Below are 17085 nucleotides of genomic sequence, written 5' to 3'. Positions count from 1 at the left end.
ATGGTAAACTAACAAATGGGCAAATGGACACCCGCAAGCAACAAAAAAAAAACAAAGTTTGTGTTGTGAAGATATGGAGGGGGAATTGTGTGTGAACGGATTTCTACAAAAGTGGCCAAGAACATAATTTAACACGTAAATTTCTGTGGGACACCAAATTTACCAAGATTATCGCCAACTGAGAGAGAGACAAGAATGTTATTTCCATCCACTAGAAGTGTAGCGACAACAACGAATAATGACAAACAATGGGGAACAACGATGTGAACAGTGTTGCCATAGGAAAAAAATATAAAATTTTTTTTAGTGAAGTTAAAAAATAATTCTAACAAGCTACCTCGGGTATATATAAAACCCCTTTTCATCAAAATGCGGTGAAAAATGCCTACCGTATGCCCCACAGCAGCTATATCGAACTGCAGTCCGATTTGGATCAAATTCGACACGGACATAAAGTGGTCTAATACAAATGGAAGACACTGTTCCATTTTGGTTTCATTTTGGTCTTTTTGGCAGCTATATCCAAATACAGACCGATCTGAACCATATAGGACTCGGATGTCGGAAAGCCTAACAAAAGGCACTGTGTCAAATTTCATCGAAATCGGACAATAAATGTGGCTTTTATGGGGCCAAGATCTTAAATCGAGAGATCGGTCTATATGGCCGCTATATCCAAATCTGGACCGATCCGGGCATAATTGAACAAGGATTTTGAAGGGCCTTACACAACTTACTGTCAAAGCGAAATGGGACAATAAATGCGCCTTTAATACACACATGACCTTTAATCGAGAGATCGGATTATATGGCAGCTATATCTAAATCTGGACCGACCTGAGCCAAATTGAAGAAGGATGTCGAAGGGCCTTACACAACTCACTGTCACAAATTCCAGCGGAATCGGACAATAGATGCGCCCTTTAGGGGTCCAGGACCTTAAATAGAGAGATCGGTCTATATGGCAGCTATATCCAAATCTGGAACGATCTGGCCAAATTGAACATGGATGTCAAAAGGCCTTGCACAACTCACTGTCACAAATTTCAGTAAAATCGGACAATAAATGCGCCTTTTATGATCCCAAGACCTTAAATCGAGAGATCGGTCTATATGGCAGCTCTATGCTCTGGAGCAGCTCTGGACCGATTTAAGCCAGATCGTCTTAGGTTTTTACGACGACGAAGATGAACAGATTAACGGACGGACATGGCTAGATCGTCGTAGAATTTTACAACGATTAAGAATATATGCACTTTATAGGGTCGGAAATGGATATTTCGATATGTTGCAGACGGAATGACATGAATACACCGCATCCTTCGGTAGTGAGAGTTTAAGATATTTTATTTTAAGGAAAATTGTGTCAAAATTTTTCAATAGAAATTTTTATCAAAATTTTTTTTTATAAAAAATTTTGTGAAAATTTTTTCTATAGAAAATTTTGTGAAAATTTTTTCTATAGAAAATTTTGACTAAATTTTTTCTATAGAAAATTTTGTCAAAATTTTTTCTATACAAAATTTTGTTAAAATTTTTTCTGTAGAAAATTTTGTCAAAATTTTTTCTATAGAAAATTTTGTAAAAATTTCTTCTATAGAAAATTTTCAAAATTTTTTCTACAGAACATTTTGTAAAAAAAATTTCTATAGAAAATTTTGTCAAAATTTTTTCTAAAGAAAATTTTGTCAACATTTTTTCTATAGAATTTTTTTTTTAATTTGATTTTATTTTATGTTTTTTTATTTTATTTTATTGAATTTAATTTTAATTTATTGTATTTTATTTTATTTTATTTTATTTTTTTTTAATTTGTTTTATTTTATTTCATTTTATTTCATTTTATTTTATTTTATTTTATTTTATTTTATTTTACTTTATTTGATTTTATTTTATTTTATTTTATTTTATTTTATTTTATTTTATTTTATTTTATTTTATTTTATTTTATTTTATTTTATTTTATTTTATTTTATTTTATTTTATTTTATTTTATTTTATTTTATTTTATTTTATTCTGTTATTATATTTATTTTTGTGTTTTTTTTTATTTATTTATTTTTTCAAATTCCTCAAAAGGCGAAAACTCTATCAATTTCTGAAACACTGAACGTACTTTGGTATGGTGGGCATGTTGCTCATACAACTGCTGCAGCTGCTGTTGACACAAAACTTTATGATTATTAGTTGTCATTTGTTTCGCCTAGCAGCACTAAGAGTAGAGATATATAATCGAGTTATTTGGGACTTTTGTTATGACCACAAAATGTGGCATTATTGTACATTAAAAGAATATCTTTTATTGGTCGTTTCAAGACGACATTGGTGTTGGCACATGGTGTGGGAGTTGGTGAAAGAAAGTTTTGTTAAAGAATGAATAGTTCATGAGTTTGATTATAGAAGTTTTGATTGGGGATATCATTAGGAGAAGTGACATAAGGTTTTCGTAATAGGGTGGACACATTTTTTTCAAAAGGGAATTTAGGCTTAACACTGAAACTTTTCATGGAATCATGTCAGGAAAAGCGTTTGTCATATTCTTTGTAGAAGAGGCATATTACGTAGAATTTTAAGAAGTACTAATGATCTAGTAGGCCACCGTAGCCCAGAGGATAGTATGCCCATATTTGACGCTTAACGCCTTGGTTCAATTCCCGGTGTAAACATTGAAGCAATTTTTCATTGGTGGCTATTCGCTTACTAATGCAGAGGCAATTTTTGAGGTATCCAGCCTTGTTAAAATTTCTCTACCAAGAAGTATCGCTACGGGACACGCCGTTTCTAGATCGTCATGACATCCGTCTCTTAGTCGAAAGCACGCAAACTTTCGAAGGAGTAAAGCTTGGTGCTTAAAATTTTGCACAAATACTTCTTTTTAGTTTAGGTGGGTTGGGATTGTAACTAGGGCAAATCTATCCATGTTGTGATATAGCTGCCATATAAACCGATCTTGAGTCTTGACTTCTTCAGCTTCTACCGGGCGCAATTCTTATCCGACTTGGCTGAAATTCCAAATCGGTTGATAACCTGATATAGCTGCCATATAAACCGATCTCCTAGTTTGACTTTCTGAGCTTCTAGAGGGCTTAATTCTTATACGATTTTGCTGAAATTTTGGAGGTGATGTTTTTTTATGACTACTAACAGCAAAGCTAGAGGACAGAGTGGGCCTTGGTGTTTACATTGAGAACCCATGGACTGAGATCTGTTTTCGACTGCCTGACCATAATACGGTCCTGTAGGCGGAGATCCGGGCGATCGCGGAATGCATAAAGTGGTGTGGTGCTAACGCGAGGATGTCGAGTGTGAACATCTTTACCGACAGTAAAATTGTCATAATGGCAATAACAACCAGGACGGTAAGGTCACGAACAGTCTTGCAGTGTAAGAAAGAGATTAACGCCTTCTCTGAGGATGGCAAAATGCGCATCGTTTGGGAGCCGGGCCATACCGGAGGAAGGGGAAATGAAAGGGCAGACGATTTGGCAGTGAAGGCCAGAGGACTGCCGTCAATAAACTTGGTTAACCCAAAGCCTTCCGGGTCGACGCAGTCCGAGTTAAGGAGTGGACGACGAATGCACATGTAACATTGTGGAACAGCGAAACGGTCAGTAGGACAGCGAAAATCCTATGGGGGGATCCAGATCATGAGAAGACGAGGCTATTACTGAAAGTTAGCAAGAAGGAGGTCAGTATAGCTATTGGTATCATAACGGGACACATAGGACGAGCCCACTTATGTAAAATCGGTGCGCCAAGTTATAGCATGTATAGGGCATGCGGGGAAGATGATGAGACGTTGAAGCATTTCCTTTATCATTGCCCGGCTTTCGCGTCTAACAGATACTGGCACTTAGGTGGAGACACGATACCAGACATGATCCAACTTAGGGGAGTGGCGTTGAAATCAATTAAGGATTTTGTAAGTAGCACGGAATTCCTAACTTAAAATTTTCTTTTTAGAGGTTACTTTATAGTTTTTAGAGCGCACAATAAGCCGATTACTGGCTTAGTTGTATGTCCATAGTGGCATGGGGCGGATTAATATCTGCACCCTCATGACAAGTACGGTCCACATCGGTCAATAACTTGATATAACTCATATATATTTGAAAAAATCATTCAAAGAACTTGGCAAATACGATCCATGGTGGAGGGTATTTACGGTTCGGCCCGGCCGAACTTAGCACCCTTCTAAAGGGTGATTTTTTAAGAGCTATAGGAAACTTTTTCAAAAAACGCATACAATTCAGAAGAATGCATGACATCTTTATTTGAATCGTTTGTACGGTCCATATAATTTAATTTTTGAAAATTATTTCATGCAAATTTTGACCGTGACTGTGCCTCAAATGGTCCATCAGCTTAATCAAGTTTTGGCATACTCTTTCGAATATTTCGGCCGGTTTCTCACGAATAAATGCTTCAATGTTGTTTCCAATGCGTCAATTGAAGATCGCTTGTCTGTATAGACACGAGCTTTAACATAACCCCACAAAAAGTACTCTAAAGGCGTTCAATCGTATGATTTAGGGGGTCAATTGACCGATCCCGAACATAAAATAAAGTGTTCACCGAACTCGCCTCTCAATAAGTCCATTGTTACGCGTGCTGTGCGGCATGTGGCACCGTCTTGTTGAAACCACATGTCATGCAAGTCAAGCTCTTCCATTTTGGGCAAAAAAAAAGTTGGATATCATCTCACGATAGCGTTCACCATTCACAGTTACGTTACGATTCGCATCATCTTTGAAGGTACGGTACGGTACGACGTTACGATTCATCTTTGAAGAAGTACGGTCCAATGACGCCACCAGCCTATAAACCCCACCAAACTGACTTTTTGTGGATGCATTGGTAGCTCTTGCAATGCTTGTGGCTGATCTTCACATTGAGCCAATTAAAAATTAGCTTCGTCGCTCAATGGAAAAAGCGCGCGATGAACTTTCTTAAATGGGCACGCATTTTGATTATAAAATTCAATAATTTGTGAGCGTTCTTCGTTTGTAAGACGATTCATGGTCAAATTATACCAAACTGAAAATGTTTGACAGTGAAACAAAACATGAAACATGCGCGAGCTGTTTAAATCAGTGTTGCCAAAAAGATAATAGCTAAAAAATAACCCTTTACTTGTTATTTTGAATGAATTTGGTTGATGGTATTTTTTTTTCGATTTTTGTTTGTTGTTTCTAGTTGATTGACCCTAGAAATACTCCAATTTCTTATGTTTTTCTAAATTCTAAATGGAATTCCTCTTTTAATTTTATTTTTCTCCATCACTTATAATTTATATTTCTCTATTGTTTTCTTTGTCTTTATAACATTTAGTTATTATGCTTTAAGCCAATTTAATTTTAAATCACTTTAATAAATTTTAGTGTTTCTTTTTTATTCTTTATACTCAAACTGGCAGATGTCGAACCAGTGAAATGTGTGTTTCTATAATCCCTTAATGTGTTTTCTTAGAAAAATTTAAATATATGTGTGAACCAATCAAAAAACCAGCACACATATATATGAAAATACACTGAAAAAAAATTTGTGTTTTGGAAAGTGAAAAAACTTAAAAAAAAAAACAAAAAGGTATGCACTTTGCCATTTCTCTTCCGAGACGACCTTAATAATCAAAGAATTTCTTTGTAATGGAAAAGTAAAGCCAGAAGATACCACAGCACCAACCATATGTGACGAGTTTCGATTCATGGTGGAAATCTTATCGGAAACTAAGATGTGAAGGCTTGTTCTACTTAAACTACAAAAACCATACTAACCAAGCTTGACGTATGGATCAAAGCTAGAGGGCAGACTGAGATCTGTTTTGGACTGCCTGACCATAATACAAGGCCACCGTAGCGCAGAGATTAGCATGTCCTCCTATGACGCTGAACGCCACGGGTTCGAGTCCTGGCGAGACCATCAAAACAAATTTTCAGCGGTGGTTTTCCCCTCCTGGCAACATTTGTGAGGTAGTATGCCATGTAAAACTTCTCTCCAAAGAGGTGTCGCACTGCGGCACGCCGCACATTGGTTCAAGTTCATTGAACGAGCGGCTAAAAATAGAAGAAGTTGTCGAAGGACAATGAAACTTGGCACATAGGCATTTTTTGTTTGAATCAAGAAAAAATGGAAAAATCAAAATGATCCGCCCACTTTTACGCCCACCTCCCATACAAAGTAAAAATTAAATTTTGACCTACGGCATTGTTTTTTGGCACATAGCATTTTTAAACACTCAGAATCATTTGTGTGAAATTTGAAAAATATCCGCCCACTTTTAATTTTTAATGCATCAATTCAATTTTCACAAAAAGTAATTATTATAATTGTAGAATGGGCTCCTGAAAATATATACCTGATCCGCCCACTTTTACGGCCACCTCCCATAGAAAAAACATGAATAAATAAATTAAGCATAGTCTTTTAATAATTTTTTAACATCATTATCGTACTCCAATTTTTTGATTTGCAGCTTTGAGCGAAATCTATTTATAAATGGGTCTGAAGACAATAAAAGGTTATGCATTACATCTTCATTAGTGGCTACACGTCCAATTCTTCGCGAATGATGTAATCTATAGGCTCTATAATCTTTATTCCTCGCTTCCTGAGCTTCTTCGGACAGCATACCTGATACAAACAATCAATTAAAATGTAAAAAATGAAAATTAAATCATTGAATAAGGGCCTTTAAATAGAGACATACCTATTGGCAGAATAGCTTCTGCTATAATTTTGCTACCATGCACCAGAATCTTATGCACAGTTACAGGCATGTAGTACCAGCCATAGAGATCAACAAACAACTTGGCAGTATCCATGCAATATATATGAAATTTTCTAGTGTCGACTGCTGCATTACAATTTATTGCGGCCAAAATAATTTTAAATCTATGTATTAACTCTTCTTTTATTCCAATTACGTCTGCAGTTTTGGCTGGATTTTCGAAAAACCTTCTTGCCGTATTGCCATCGTTTGTTGTGCCCATACCTTGCTTCACCGCGTCCACATTTATGCCCAGTGCAATCCATGCAATATATATGAAATTTTCCAGAAATCGTAGTAGCTACTTTCCCATCAATCATTGTTAATTTCAGTGTGTGAGAAATATTGAAGTTTCTGCTATGCAATTCAACGACAGTATTTCTTAAATTTTTTATTTCGTCATTAACACGACTGACCTCTGAATTTATAACTTCAGCTGTTTCTTGTATAAATTCAAATTTTAACGGTCGGCAAAATCTAGTTGATGATGGCTCTGTATTTCTCCAGCACATTGTTGACATATTATTACGCTCTGTGAGGGTCAATGGAACAAGTGACGTTAAGAACATATATTTATCGGAGTCATTTGGATCTGTGAATTTTTGATGGTATTCACTGTGTCCCGAACTTCCGTCACAGCCCCATTTTGAGAACATTTGCAGTTCGTTGGGGAGTTCTGTCACCTCATTCTCGGTTTTTGTCATCAAAATCCTGGTTACTGTATGATCTAATAACTGTTGTAGAGAAACTTTGCTACAACTTTCTTGCACCTGAACATTTGCAGGATAGCATTTTTTTTTTGCTTCCAGTACCTGATGGTAGGATGGGTAAATGTCGAATCCAATTTCTCTAGCTGAACTGCGCAAAACCTCATATTGATGCTTTGACAACGAAGCATCAAGTATCAGCCCAAGTGCCTTCTCCGGGGTGAACGCCTTAATGGATTTGTCTAAACACTCACTTTTTTTTGCGGCAGACGATATCAACACCATTGAGGTGTTTTCACAAAAATCTTGTACCTTTGTCCTCTTTGTTCGCGGTTGGCAATCCTCGAAGGCTTTTGCTGGACGTCCACGTTTAACCATATTTGAACAGCTTGGTGCTTCATTGTTTGCGGTATATTTGCACACTTTGTAGACATTTTTCAGCCAATTTTCATTAAGATCAAGAAATCTGGTTTTTATGCGTCTTGCTTTTTGCCATCTATCTTTGAACTTTGTAAAAAAGTTTTTTTTCAAAAATCCAGTAAAGACTTCAACATCCTCAGCAGTCATTCCTTCATTGCTATTTGCAATGACTTCGACAGTAACATCAATATCACTGTTGTTATCAATTAATATTTCGCAAATATTTAAATAAGAAATTGTTACATTTTCCATAATTAATAAAATTAAATCTTGATATCACTTAAAAACACACCTCTTATCACTGCACTTGCCAATGTAATGTCAATTAGCATATCAATAATATTAGAAATGTATACCCAAAAGCAGAAATTTAAATCAGAAACTGTATATTGTTGTTGGTACTTAATGTATTACTTATTAAGCTCTAACGGAAAAGATTTTGTGCAATAAAGAGAGCAAGACATAATGTGTAGTTGTTATTGCATGCAACAACATAATAAATGAATGATAACACAGCACCTAATAGTCTATCGCTTGATCTTCTATTGTTGTTAACAGTAAAGAATTATGGCAACAACAACAACAAGCATGAACGAAAATTCACGTTTTCTTACTTTATCACTTTATAGTTTTTACTGTTTCTTTTGGAAAGGAGCAGGTATGAGCAGCTGAATTTTTTTTTAGCTTTTAGCTGAGACTTCAAGCTGTAATTTGACGTCTTTCGTTAAACAGCGCTCCACAGCGCTAAAAACATGCAGTCCACTGAAGTTGATGAACATTGAAATTTTGATGTTGTTTATATTTTGTTCTACGAAATTTTTTATGTGGCACTTTTTCCAACTTTTTTTAATGCAAATCTCATCTATGACAATTGCCATTTACGAAAATATACAACAAAGTCAAATGATAAGTTTACTGTGATTGTACCAAAAGATTGAATATACAGTAAATTTGCATGCCATTTTAAACAAGCGAACATATATGAACTTGGAGCGTGTCTGTCCAAAGAAATACTAAATATATCAGCCTAATATTACGGAATCATAATATTCAACTATCTGACAACAAAATACCAAAAAATTATCCAAATCGGCGAACATGAAAAAAATGAATTTCGGCCACTCTTGAACCAATGTGCGCCGTGCGGACTCGGCTATAAAAGGGAGGCCCCTTATCGTTGAGCTAGAACTTGAATCATTGATATGTGAGAATTTTGCCCCTGTTCCTTAGTGTAATGTTCATGGGCAAAATTTGCATTTTTGCATTTGACCATAATACGATCCTGCAGGTCCTGTCACAGGCTGGAACATTGAGGCCCAACTTGTGTGGTGTTCAATGCTGAAGCGATAAGCTTAGCTGCCAACTACCGGGCGCGTTCACAGGTTGCGGATAGTGGAATGCTCCATACGGAGTAGCTGCAACGGCAGTTGCAGACAATCAGCGGTATCGAGCGGAGAATCTCAGAGAGTGCCTATGATGCTCACTATGACAAGGCGAGTTATTGGCGCCTTTAAATAACCAATGGCCATCATGTTCCCGTGGCGATCGGACATATAGACCGGGACGAGCTTGACGAGGATCGTCACCTCCACATGTACCTTAATCGAATCAGGTATACTTATCTCGGCATGGGATAGCTGTGAGCATCCCACAGGCTGGAACATTGAGGTCCGGTCTGTGCGGTGTTCATTACTGTCACGAGAAGCTTAGCTGAGAGCTACCAGGCGCATCCGGAGGTTGCGGATAGTGGAATGCTCCTTACGGAGTAGCTGCAACGGCGGTCGCGGACAATCAGCGGTATCGAGCGGAGAGTCTCAGTGAGAGGCCGGGTGGCACCCGCTCTTGCACAAATATTGAGTGGCTATGATGCTCACTATGACAAGGCGGGTTATTGGCGCATTTAAATAACCAACGGTCCTTTGGATCAGAACGATCTTGCTCATACATCAGCATGACGAGGATCCCCACCTCCACATGAAAATGTGGCTACAACAACAACGATCCTGAAGGTAGAAATGGGGGCGATCACAGAATTCGTGAGGTGATGTGATTTTCAAGCGAATACGTCAAGTGTTAACATCTTAGCGAACAGTAAACTGATCATCAGAGCAATAACAACCAGGATGGTATGAGTGAGGATAAAACGATCCGCATCGTTTGGGTGTCGGGCCAACGCAGTCCGAGTTAAGGGCTTGGGCTAAGAACGTGCATGTAACACTGTGGAATAGCGGAACTGTCGGTAGGACGGCAAAAATCCTATGGGGAGATCCGGATCGTAAGAAGGCAAGGCTATTACTAAAAGGAAGTAAGAAGGAGGTCAGTATAGCTTTTGGTATCATAACTGGATACATAGGACTGCGAGTTCACTTATGCAAAATCAGTGCGGCAAGTGATAGCATGTTTAGGGCATGTGGGGAAGATGATGAGATGTTGGCGAATTTCCTTTAACATTGCCCGGCTTTGACGGACAACAGGAAACGGTACTTAGGTGGGGACATAAAACCAAACATGGACTAACTTAGGGGAGGGGTATGGAAAACAATTAAGGTTGTGGTGAGTAACACTAAATTCATAACTTAGATATTCTTTTTCGAGGGTACTGGTTAATATTAGAAGCTCACAACAATCCGATTACTGGCTTAGGTGTATGTCCATAGTGGCATGGGGCGGATTAATATCCACACCCTTTTTTATACCCACCACCGAAGGATGAGGATATATTCATTTTGTCATTCCGTTTGCAACACATTGAAATATCCATTTCCGACTTTATAAAGTATATTTATTCTTGATCAGCGTAAAAATCTAAGACAATCAAGACACGTCCGTCCGTCTGCCTGTTGAAATCACGCTACAGTCTTTTAAAATAAAGATATTGAGCTTAAACTTTGCACAGATTCTTTTTTTGTCCATAGGCAGGTTAATCGGACTATATCTTGATATAGCCCCCATATAGACCGATCCGCCGATTTAGGGTCTTAGCCCTATAAAAGCCACATTTATTATCCGATTTTGCTGAAATTTTAGACAGTGAGTTGTGATAGGCCCTTCGACTTTCTTCGTCACTTTGGCTCAGATCGGACCAGATTTGGATATAGCTGCCATATAGACCGATCCTCCGATTTAGGGTCTTAGGCCCATAAAAGCCACATTTACTATCCGAATTTGTTGAAATTTGGGACAGTGAGTTGTGTTAGGCCCTTCGACATCATTCGTCAATTTGGGCCAGATCGGTCCAGATTTAGATATAGCTGCCATATAGACCGATCCTCCGATTTAGGGTCTTAGGCCCATAAAAGCCACATTTACTATCCGAATTTGTTGAAATTTGGGACAGTGAGGGGTGTTACGCCCTTTGACATCCTTCGTCAATTTGGCCCAGATCGGTTCAGATTTCCATATAGCTGCCATATAGACCGATCCTCCGATTTAGGGTCTTAGCCCCATAAAAGCCACATTTACTATCCGAATTTGCTGAAATTTGGGACAGTGAGTTGTGTTAGGCCCTTCGACATCATTCGTCAGTTTGGGCCAGATCGGTCCAGATTTGGATATAGCTGCCATATAGACCGATCTTCCGATTTAGGGTCTTAGGGCCATAAAAGCCATATTTATTATCCGATTTTGCTGTAATTTGGGACAGTAAGTTGTGTTAGGCCCTTCGACATCCTTCATCAATTTGGCTCAGATCGGTCCAGATTTGGGTATAGCTGCCATATAGGCCAATCCTCCGATTTAGGGTCTTAGGTCCATAAAAGCGACATTTCTTATCCGATTTTGCTGAAATTTGGGACAATGAGTTGTGTTATGCCCTTTGACATCCTTCATCAATTTGGCCCAGATCAGTCCAGATTTGGGTATAGCTGCCATATAGACCGATCTCTCGATTTAAGGTTTTGGAGCCTTAAAAGGCGCATTTATTGTCCGATTTCGCCGAAATTTGAGACAGTGAGTTGTGTTAGGGTTTTCGACATCCGTGTCGTATAGGGTTCAGATCGGTTTATTTTTAGTATAGCTACTACCCGAGGTCGTGAGTATCCAGAGTTCGGCCCGGCCGAACTTAACGCCTTTTTACTTGTTCAACCTAACTTTACTTAACGTAACCAAGCTCGACACCCTGTCTGCTAGCTGTTCGTTTTCCAATGCAGGTGTGGAGTGTGTTGTAGTGGCAGACTTTTTTTCTACGCAACTACATTGCTCCCATGGTATACACATGTCTCAGTGCATCTGTTGGAATTTGTGTCCATAACTTCGAAATGCCAGACAAAGGCAACGGCTCTCGCTGCCGCTTTGAGTGTCCAGGTTCGAATCGCAGCCGGGCTCTAAAGAATTTTATTTTTAACCTGTTAAGGCTAAGACAATTTTCATTTCATAATTCTCATTCTTCTTTGCATTTTTTTAATTACAATAGAAAATATTTCCCCAAGGCCCTATAACGTTTATATTGCTTCAATTGCCATGACATCTATAAATTAATCCGTCTGCCCACTAAGTTCTTCGGCAGACGTTCCCTATAATCAATCTATTGATTTTATTTCTCACACCCCTGGTCATTTTTTCTCTCCCCTCGTTAAGCTAATCCACATTTTTCTCAGTATACATTTTATCAAACTGATTTTATATCTGTCCGACGCACATTCCTTGTGTGGTTGATTTTCTTGGACATCATATTTCATACCTTCTTTATGACCACATGTCATACATGTGTTTATTTTGATACGATTTTATGATTTTAAATATTCCTTCATAGCCTTAAAGCAGTAACTAATTATGGCAATATAATCGTTTGACATTTTTATTAGCCATTAAGGAAAGTGATGAAAAGCTCTTTCATTTGTATCAAGAACTTAGGCAAATATTGTAAAGACATTGGAAAACATTGCACATCTGTGATTTGGTTTGTGTGCAAAAACAAACCAGAAACTAAAATTAAAAAACAGGACGCGTATGTTGGTCAGAAGAATACATGAAATAGATCAAAATCACATCTGTATTTTTTGGCAATGCTTGAAGAAAAAGCAAATGTTTGAAATCACTTTTCGCCAATATGTGTGAGGCATTCCATGGCATATTTAAGATTTATGAAATAATTTAAAACAAAATATTTATTTTTATTCAAAATTTTATAATTATTAAAAAAAACAAAGTATATGAAAAAGTTTTGATTTACGTTTTTTATTTTTTATTTCAGAATTTTGTTTTCGTTATATTTAAACGTAAGTATCTTATAATTTTTTTATACCCTCCACCATAGGATCTAACATTTATCTAACTAACATCGCCATTGTGTGTGTAACTCATCGAAATAATGATCTGAGACCCAACAAAGAATATATGTTCTTTATCGTCTTAACATTCTAAGTCTATTTAGCCATGTCTGTCCTTATGTCCCTCTGTCTGTTGAAAGCACGCTAAATTCCAAAGGAGTAAAGATGGGTACTTGAAATTCATTACAAATACTTTTTATAAGTGCAGGTCCGTAGTCGGTTGGGATTGTGAATAGGCCAAATCCGTCCATATTTTGATATGGCTGTCACATAAACCGATCTGTCGATTTGAATTCTTGACCCTATAGAGGGTGCTTTTATTATCCAATTTGGCTGAAATTTTGTATGCAGTTTTTGTTATGACTTTCTACAACCATGTCAAATATGGTCGAAATCGGTTGATAAACTGATATATTGTAGTTGCCATATAATCCAATCTTCCGAGTTGACTTTTTAAGCCACTAGAGGGCGTAATTATTATCCGATTTATTTGAAATTTTGCACATAATATTTTGCTATGACTAGCAAAAGCCGAGTATTGTCTAAAACGATTTATAACCTGATACAATTCCCATATAAACCGATTGGCCGATTTGACTTCTTGAGCCTCTATACTGCGCAATTACTATCCGGTTTGCATACAATTCTGTAGATGGTATTCTTGTATGACTTCTAACAGCCATGACAAGTACGGTCGATAAAGGTCAATAATTTGATATAGGCCCTATGTTTTTGCAAAAATCATTCCAAGAACATGTCACATTCGATCCATCCATGAATGAGTGAACAAATTTTTCTGAAATCTCATTCGAAAATTTCATAAAATTTTTTAAAACAAAGTTTCAATAAAAAATATTCCAAACAAAAAGCATAGTTTAATTTTCTATAAAAACAGAAATTAGTAAAAACAAGTAAAAAGACGTTAAGTTCGGCCAGGCCAAACTTTGGATACCCACAACCACCTTTCATCAAAATCCGGTGAAAATTGCATACCTTATGTCCCATAGCAGTCGAAATATAACAAAATATTGGTCTTTTTAGTAGCTATATTTAAAAATAAAGCGCTCTGAAATATATACGACACGGATGTCGAAAAGTCACTGTGTCAAATTTCAGTGAAATCGGGTTATAAATGCGTCTTTTTATGGGGCCAAGACTTTAAATCGCGATATCGGTATATATGGCAGCTATATCCAAATGTGGACCGATTTGGGCCAAGGTGCAGAAAAATTTCGAAGAGCCTTACACAACGCACTGTCCCAAATTTCCGCGAAATCGAACAATAAATGCGTCTTTTATGGCCCCAAAACCAAATACCGAGAGATCGGTCTATATGGCAGCTATATCCATATTTGGGCCGATCTGTGTCATATTGCAGAAGTATGGCAAGGGGCTTAATAAAACTCACTGTCCCAAATTTCGGCGACATCGGACAATAAATGCGCCTTTTACGGGGCCAAAGCTTTAAATCGAGAGATCGGCCTATATGGCAGCTATATCCAAATCTGAACCGATCAGGGCCAATTTGAAGAAATATGTCTAAGGGCCTAACACAACTCACTGTCTCAAATTTCAGCAAAAACGGATAATAAATGTGGCTTTTATGGGCCTAAGACCCTAAATCGGAGGATCGGTATATATGGCAGCTATATCCAAATCTGAACCGATCTTGTACAAATTGATGAAGGTTCTTGAAGGGCCTAACACAACTCACTGTCTCAAATTTCAGCAAAATCGGATAATAAATGTGGCTTTTGTGGGCCTAAGACCCTAAATCGGAGGATCGGTCTATATGGCAGCTATATCCAAATCTGGACTGATCTGAGCCAAATTAAGAAATGATGTCGAAGGGCCTAATACAACTCACTGTCTTAAATTTAATCTAAATCGGATATTAAATGTGGATTTTATGGGTCTTAGACCCTAAATCGGCGGATCGGTCTATATGGGGCTATATCAAGATACCTGCTTATGGACAAAAAAAAGAAAAGAAATTTCAGCTCAATATCTCTATCGGACAGATAGACAGGCGGACGGACATGTCTAGATCGTCTTAGATTTTTACGCTGATCAAGAATATATATACTTTATAGGGTCGGAAGTGGATATTTCGATGTGTTGCAAACGGAATGACAAAATGAATATACCCCCATCCCGTTAAGGGTCTGAAGCTTATGAAAGCTTTATTTGTTACCCGATTTTGTTGAAATTTCAAATACAAAATTTAACAGTGACTTATATTTATAAGACCACTCAATATCCGTGCCGAATTTGGGTGCATAAGTTATCCAATTTTCACCGGATTGTGACGAAAGGGGGTTTACATATATACCCGAGGTGGTGGGTATCCAAAGTTCGGCCCGGCCGAACTTGATGCCAGTTGTTCCGGTGAAAAGTCAGTACTAGGCTTAAGAGGGAATTTTGACAAATGTCTAAATGTCACATCTTAAGGAAATATTTTCAAACTACAAAATTTCAATGAAAAAAAAGGGATAATTATCAAAAAGGGATAATTATCAAAAATATGATTATAAACGAACAATTATTAAGAAACCGGTTAAGTTTAAACTACAATTTTCTAGAAACCGATAAGTTTGTTGAGCTCAAAAACCGAAAACCCGGTTTTTAAAAAGTTGTATTCCCTATCAAAATCTCTTATAACCTTAAGCCAAGAACGGGGCATTCAGAGCAATCTTGTAAACAATAGCTACGCGTGAGATATAAAATAGGTATCGGGAGAAAAGGAGGGAAGAGAAACATTTATTCCGCAGAAAGAGAGATAAATGGAGTCAGAATGAAGTTCGAAAATTGTGACTTGTATAAAGCTTTTCGGCGCCTGAACAAAATATGATCCAGATTGGCCCATATTAAGATATTAATATAGCAGGGTTATAATAAAATAGGATAACTATTGCCGAACCTTGGATGTCCACCATTATTGAAAGTTCGGCACTGCACAGCTTAATGCTTTCTTATTTTATTTTATTTTATTATTTTTTTTTTATTTTATTTTAGTTTTATTAAATTTCATTTAATGTAATTTTATTTCATTTTATTTTATTGTATTTTATTTTATTTTATTTTATTTTATTTTATTTTATTTTATTTTATTTTATTTTATTTTATTTTATTTTATTTTATTTTATTTTATTTTATTTTATTTTATTTTATTTCATTTTTTTATTTTATTTTATTTTACTTTATTTTAATATAATTTATTTTAATTTAATTTATTGTATATTATTTTTATTTTATTCGAATTGTACTTTCTCAAATATATTTGGATTTATTGTATTTCACTTTTGTTTTAATTTCACAGACTCAGGTGACGTATGATGAACGTCTGTGTATGGTATATATTGCGTATACGTTGGCCGTACAAATTAATCAGACTCTGCTACAAAAGCTTTGCTCAATATTTACCATTTAATTCGCCATTATCTTTTTATACCCTCCACTTTTATAGCACTTCATGCAAAATATGCATGAATTTTGCATGAAGTGTTCTTGTATGACTCCAAACAACTGCGCCATGTATAGTCTAAATCAGTCCATGACCTGTTATAGCCGCCATATAAACCGACCTCCCGTTTAGACTTCTTGAGCCTCTAGAGGACGTAATTCCTATCGGATTTGACTGAAATTTTGTACGACTTGTTTCGTTATGATTTCCAACAACTGTGCTAAGTATGGTTGAAATCGGTTTATAACCTGATATAGCTGTCACATAAACCGATCTTGGGTCTTGACTCCTTAAGCTTCTAGAGGGCGCAATTCTTATCCGATTTGGTGAAGTTTTAAATGAAGTGTTTTATTTTGATTTCCAACAACTGCGCCAAGTATGGTCTTAATCAATCCATATCCTGATATAGCTGCCATATAAACCGATCTCCCGATTAGACTTTTTAGGCTTCTAGGGGCCGCA

The 17085-nt window shown here is 36.8% G+C and overlaps 2 protein-coding genes and 1 long non-coding RNA gene across 10 annotated transcripts in view; 1 reads left to right on the top strand and 2 right to left on the bottom strand.

The window, feature by feature from the left end:
* Window positions 1-13109, top strand: part of LOC131997249 (uncharacterized) — a 258295-nt gene extending 245186 nt beyond the window's left edge. Inside the window, exon 4 of the long non-coding RNA XR_009398148.1 lies at window positions 13085-13109. This is a non-coding gene — a long non-coding RNA (uncharacterized LOC131997249). The remainder of the gene's footprint in view (window positions 1-13084) is intronic.
* Window positions 1-17085, bottom strand: part of LOC106082675 (cytosolic carboxypeptidase Nna1) — a 334059-nt gene that overhangs the window by 240811 nt on the left and 76163 nt on the right. The gene's annotated exons all lie outside the window — the stretch shown is intronic.
* Window positions 6406-7018, bottom strand: LOC131997248 (uncharacterized). Its single transcript, XM_059367901.1, has 2 exons — window positions 6707-7018; window positions 6406-6630 (listed from the first exon to the last, which is right to left on the bottom strand). The coding sequence occupies exons 1-2, from the start codon at window positions 6987-6989 to the stop codon at window positions 6410-6412; spliced, it is 504 nt and encodes a 167-aa protein (XP_059223884.1). The 5' UTR covers window positions 6990-7018; the 3' UTR covers window positions 6406-6409.

The sequence above is a fragment of the Stomoxys calcitrans genome, chromosome 4, assembly GCF_963082655.1.
Source record: "Stomoxys calcitrans chromosome 4, idStoCalc2.1, whole genome shotgun sequence".
Taxonomy (NCBI): domain Eukaryota; kingdom Metazoa; phylum Arthropoda; class Insecta; order Diptera; family Muscidae; genus Stomoxys; species Stomoxys calcitrans.
Note: the sequence above shows the minus strand (reverse complement) of the source record. Positions and strands in the feature narration are given on the sequence as shown.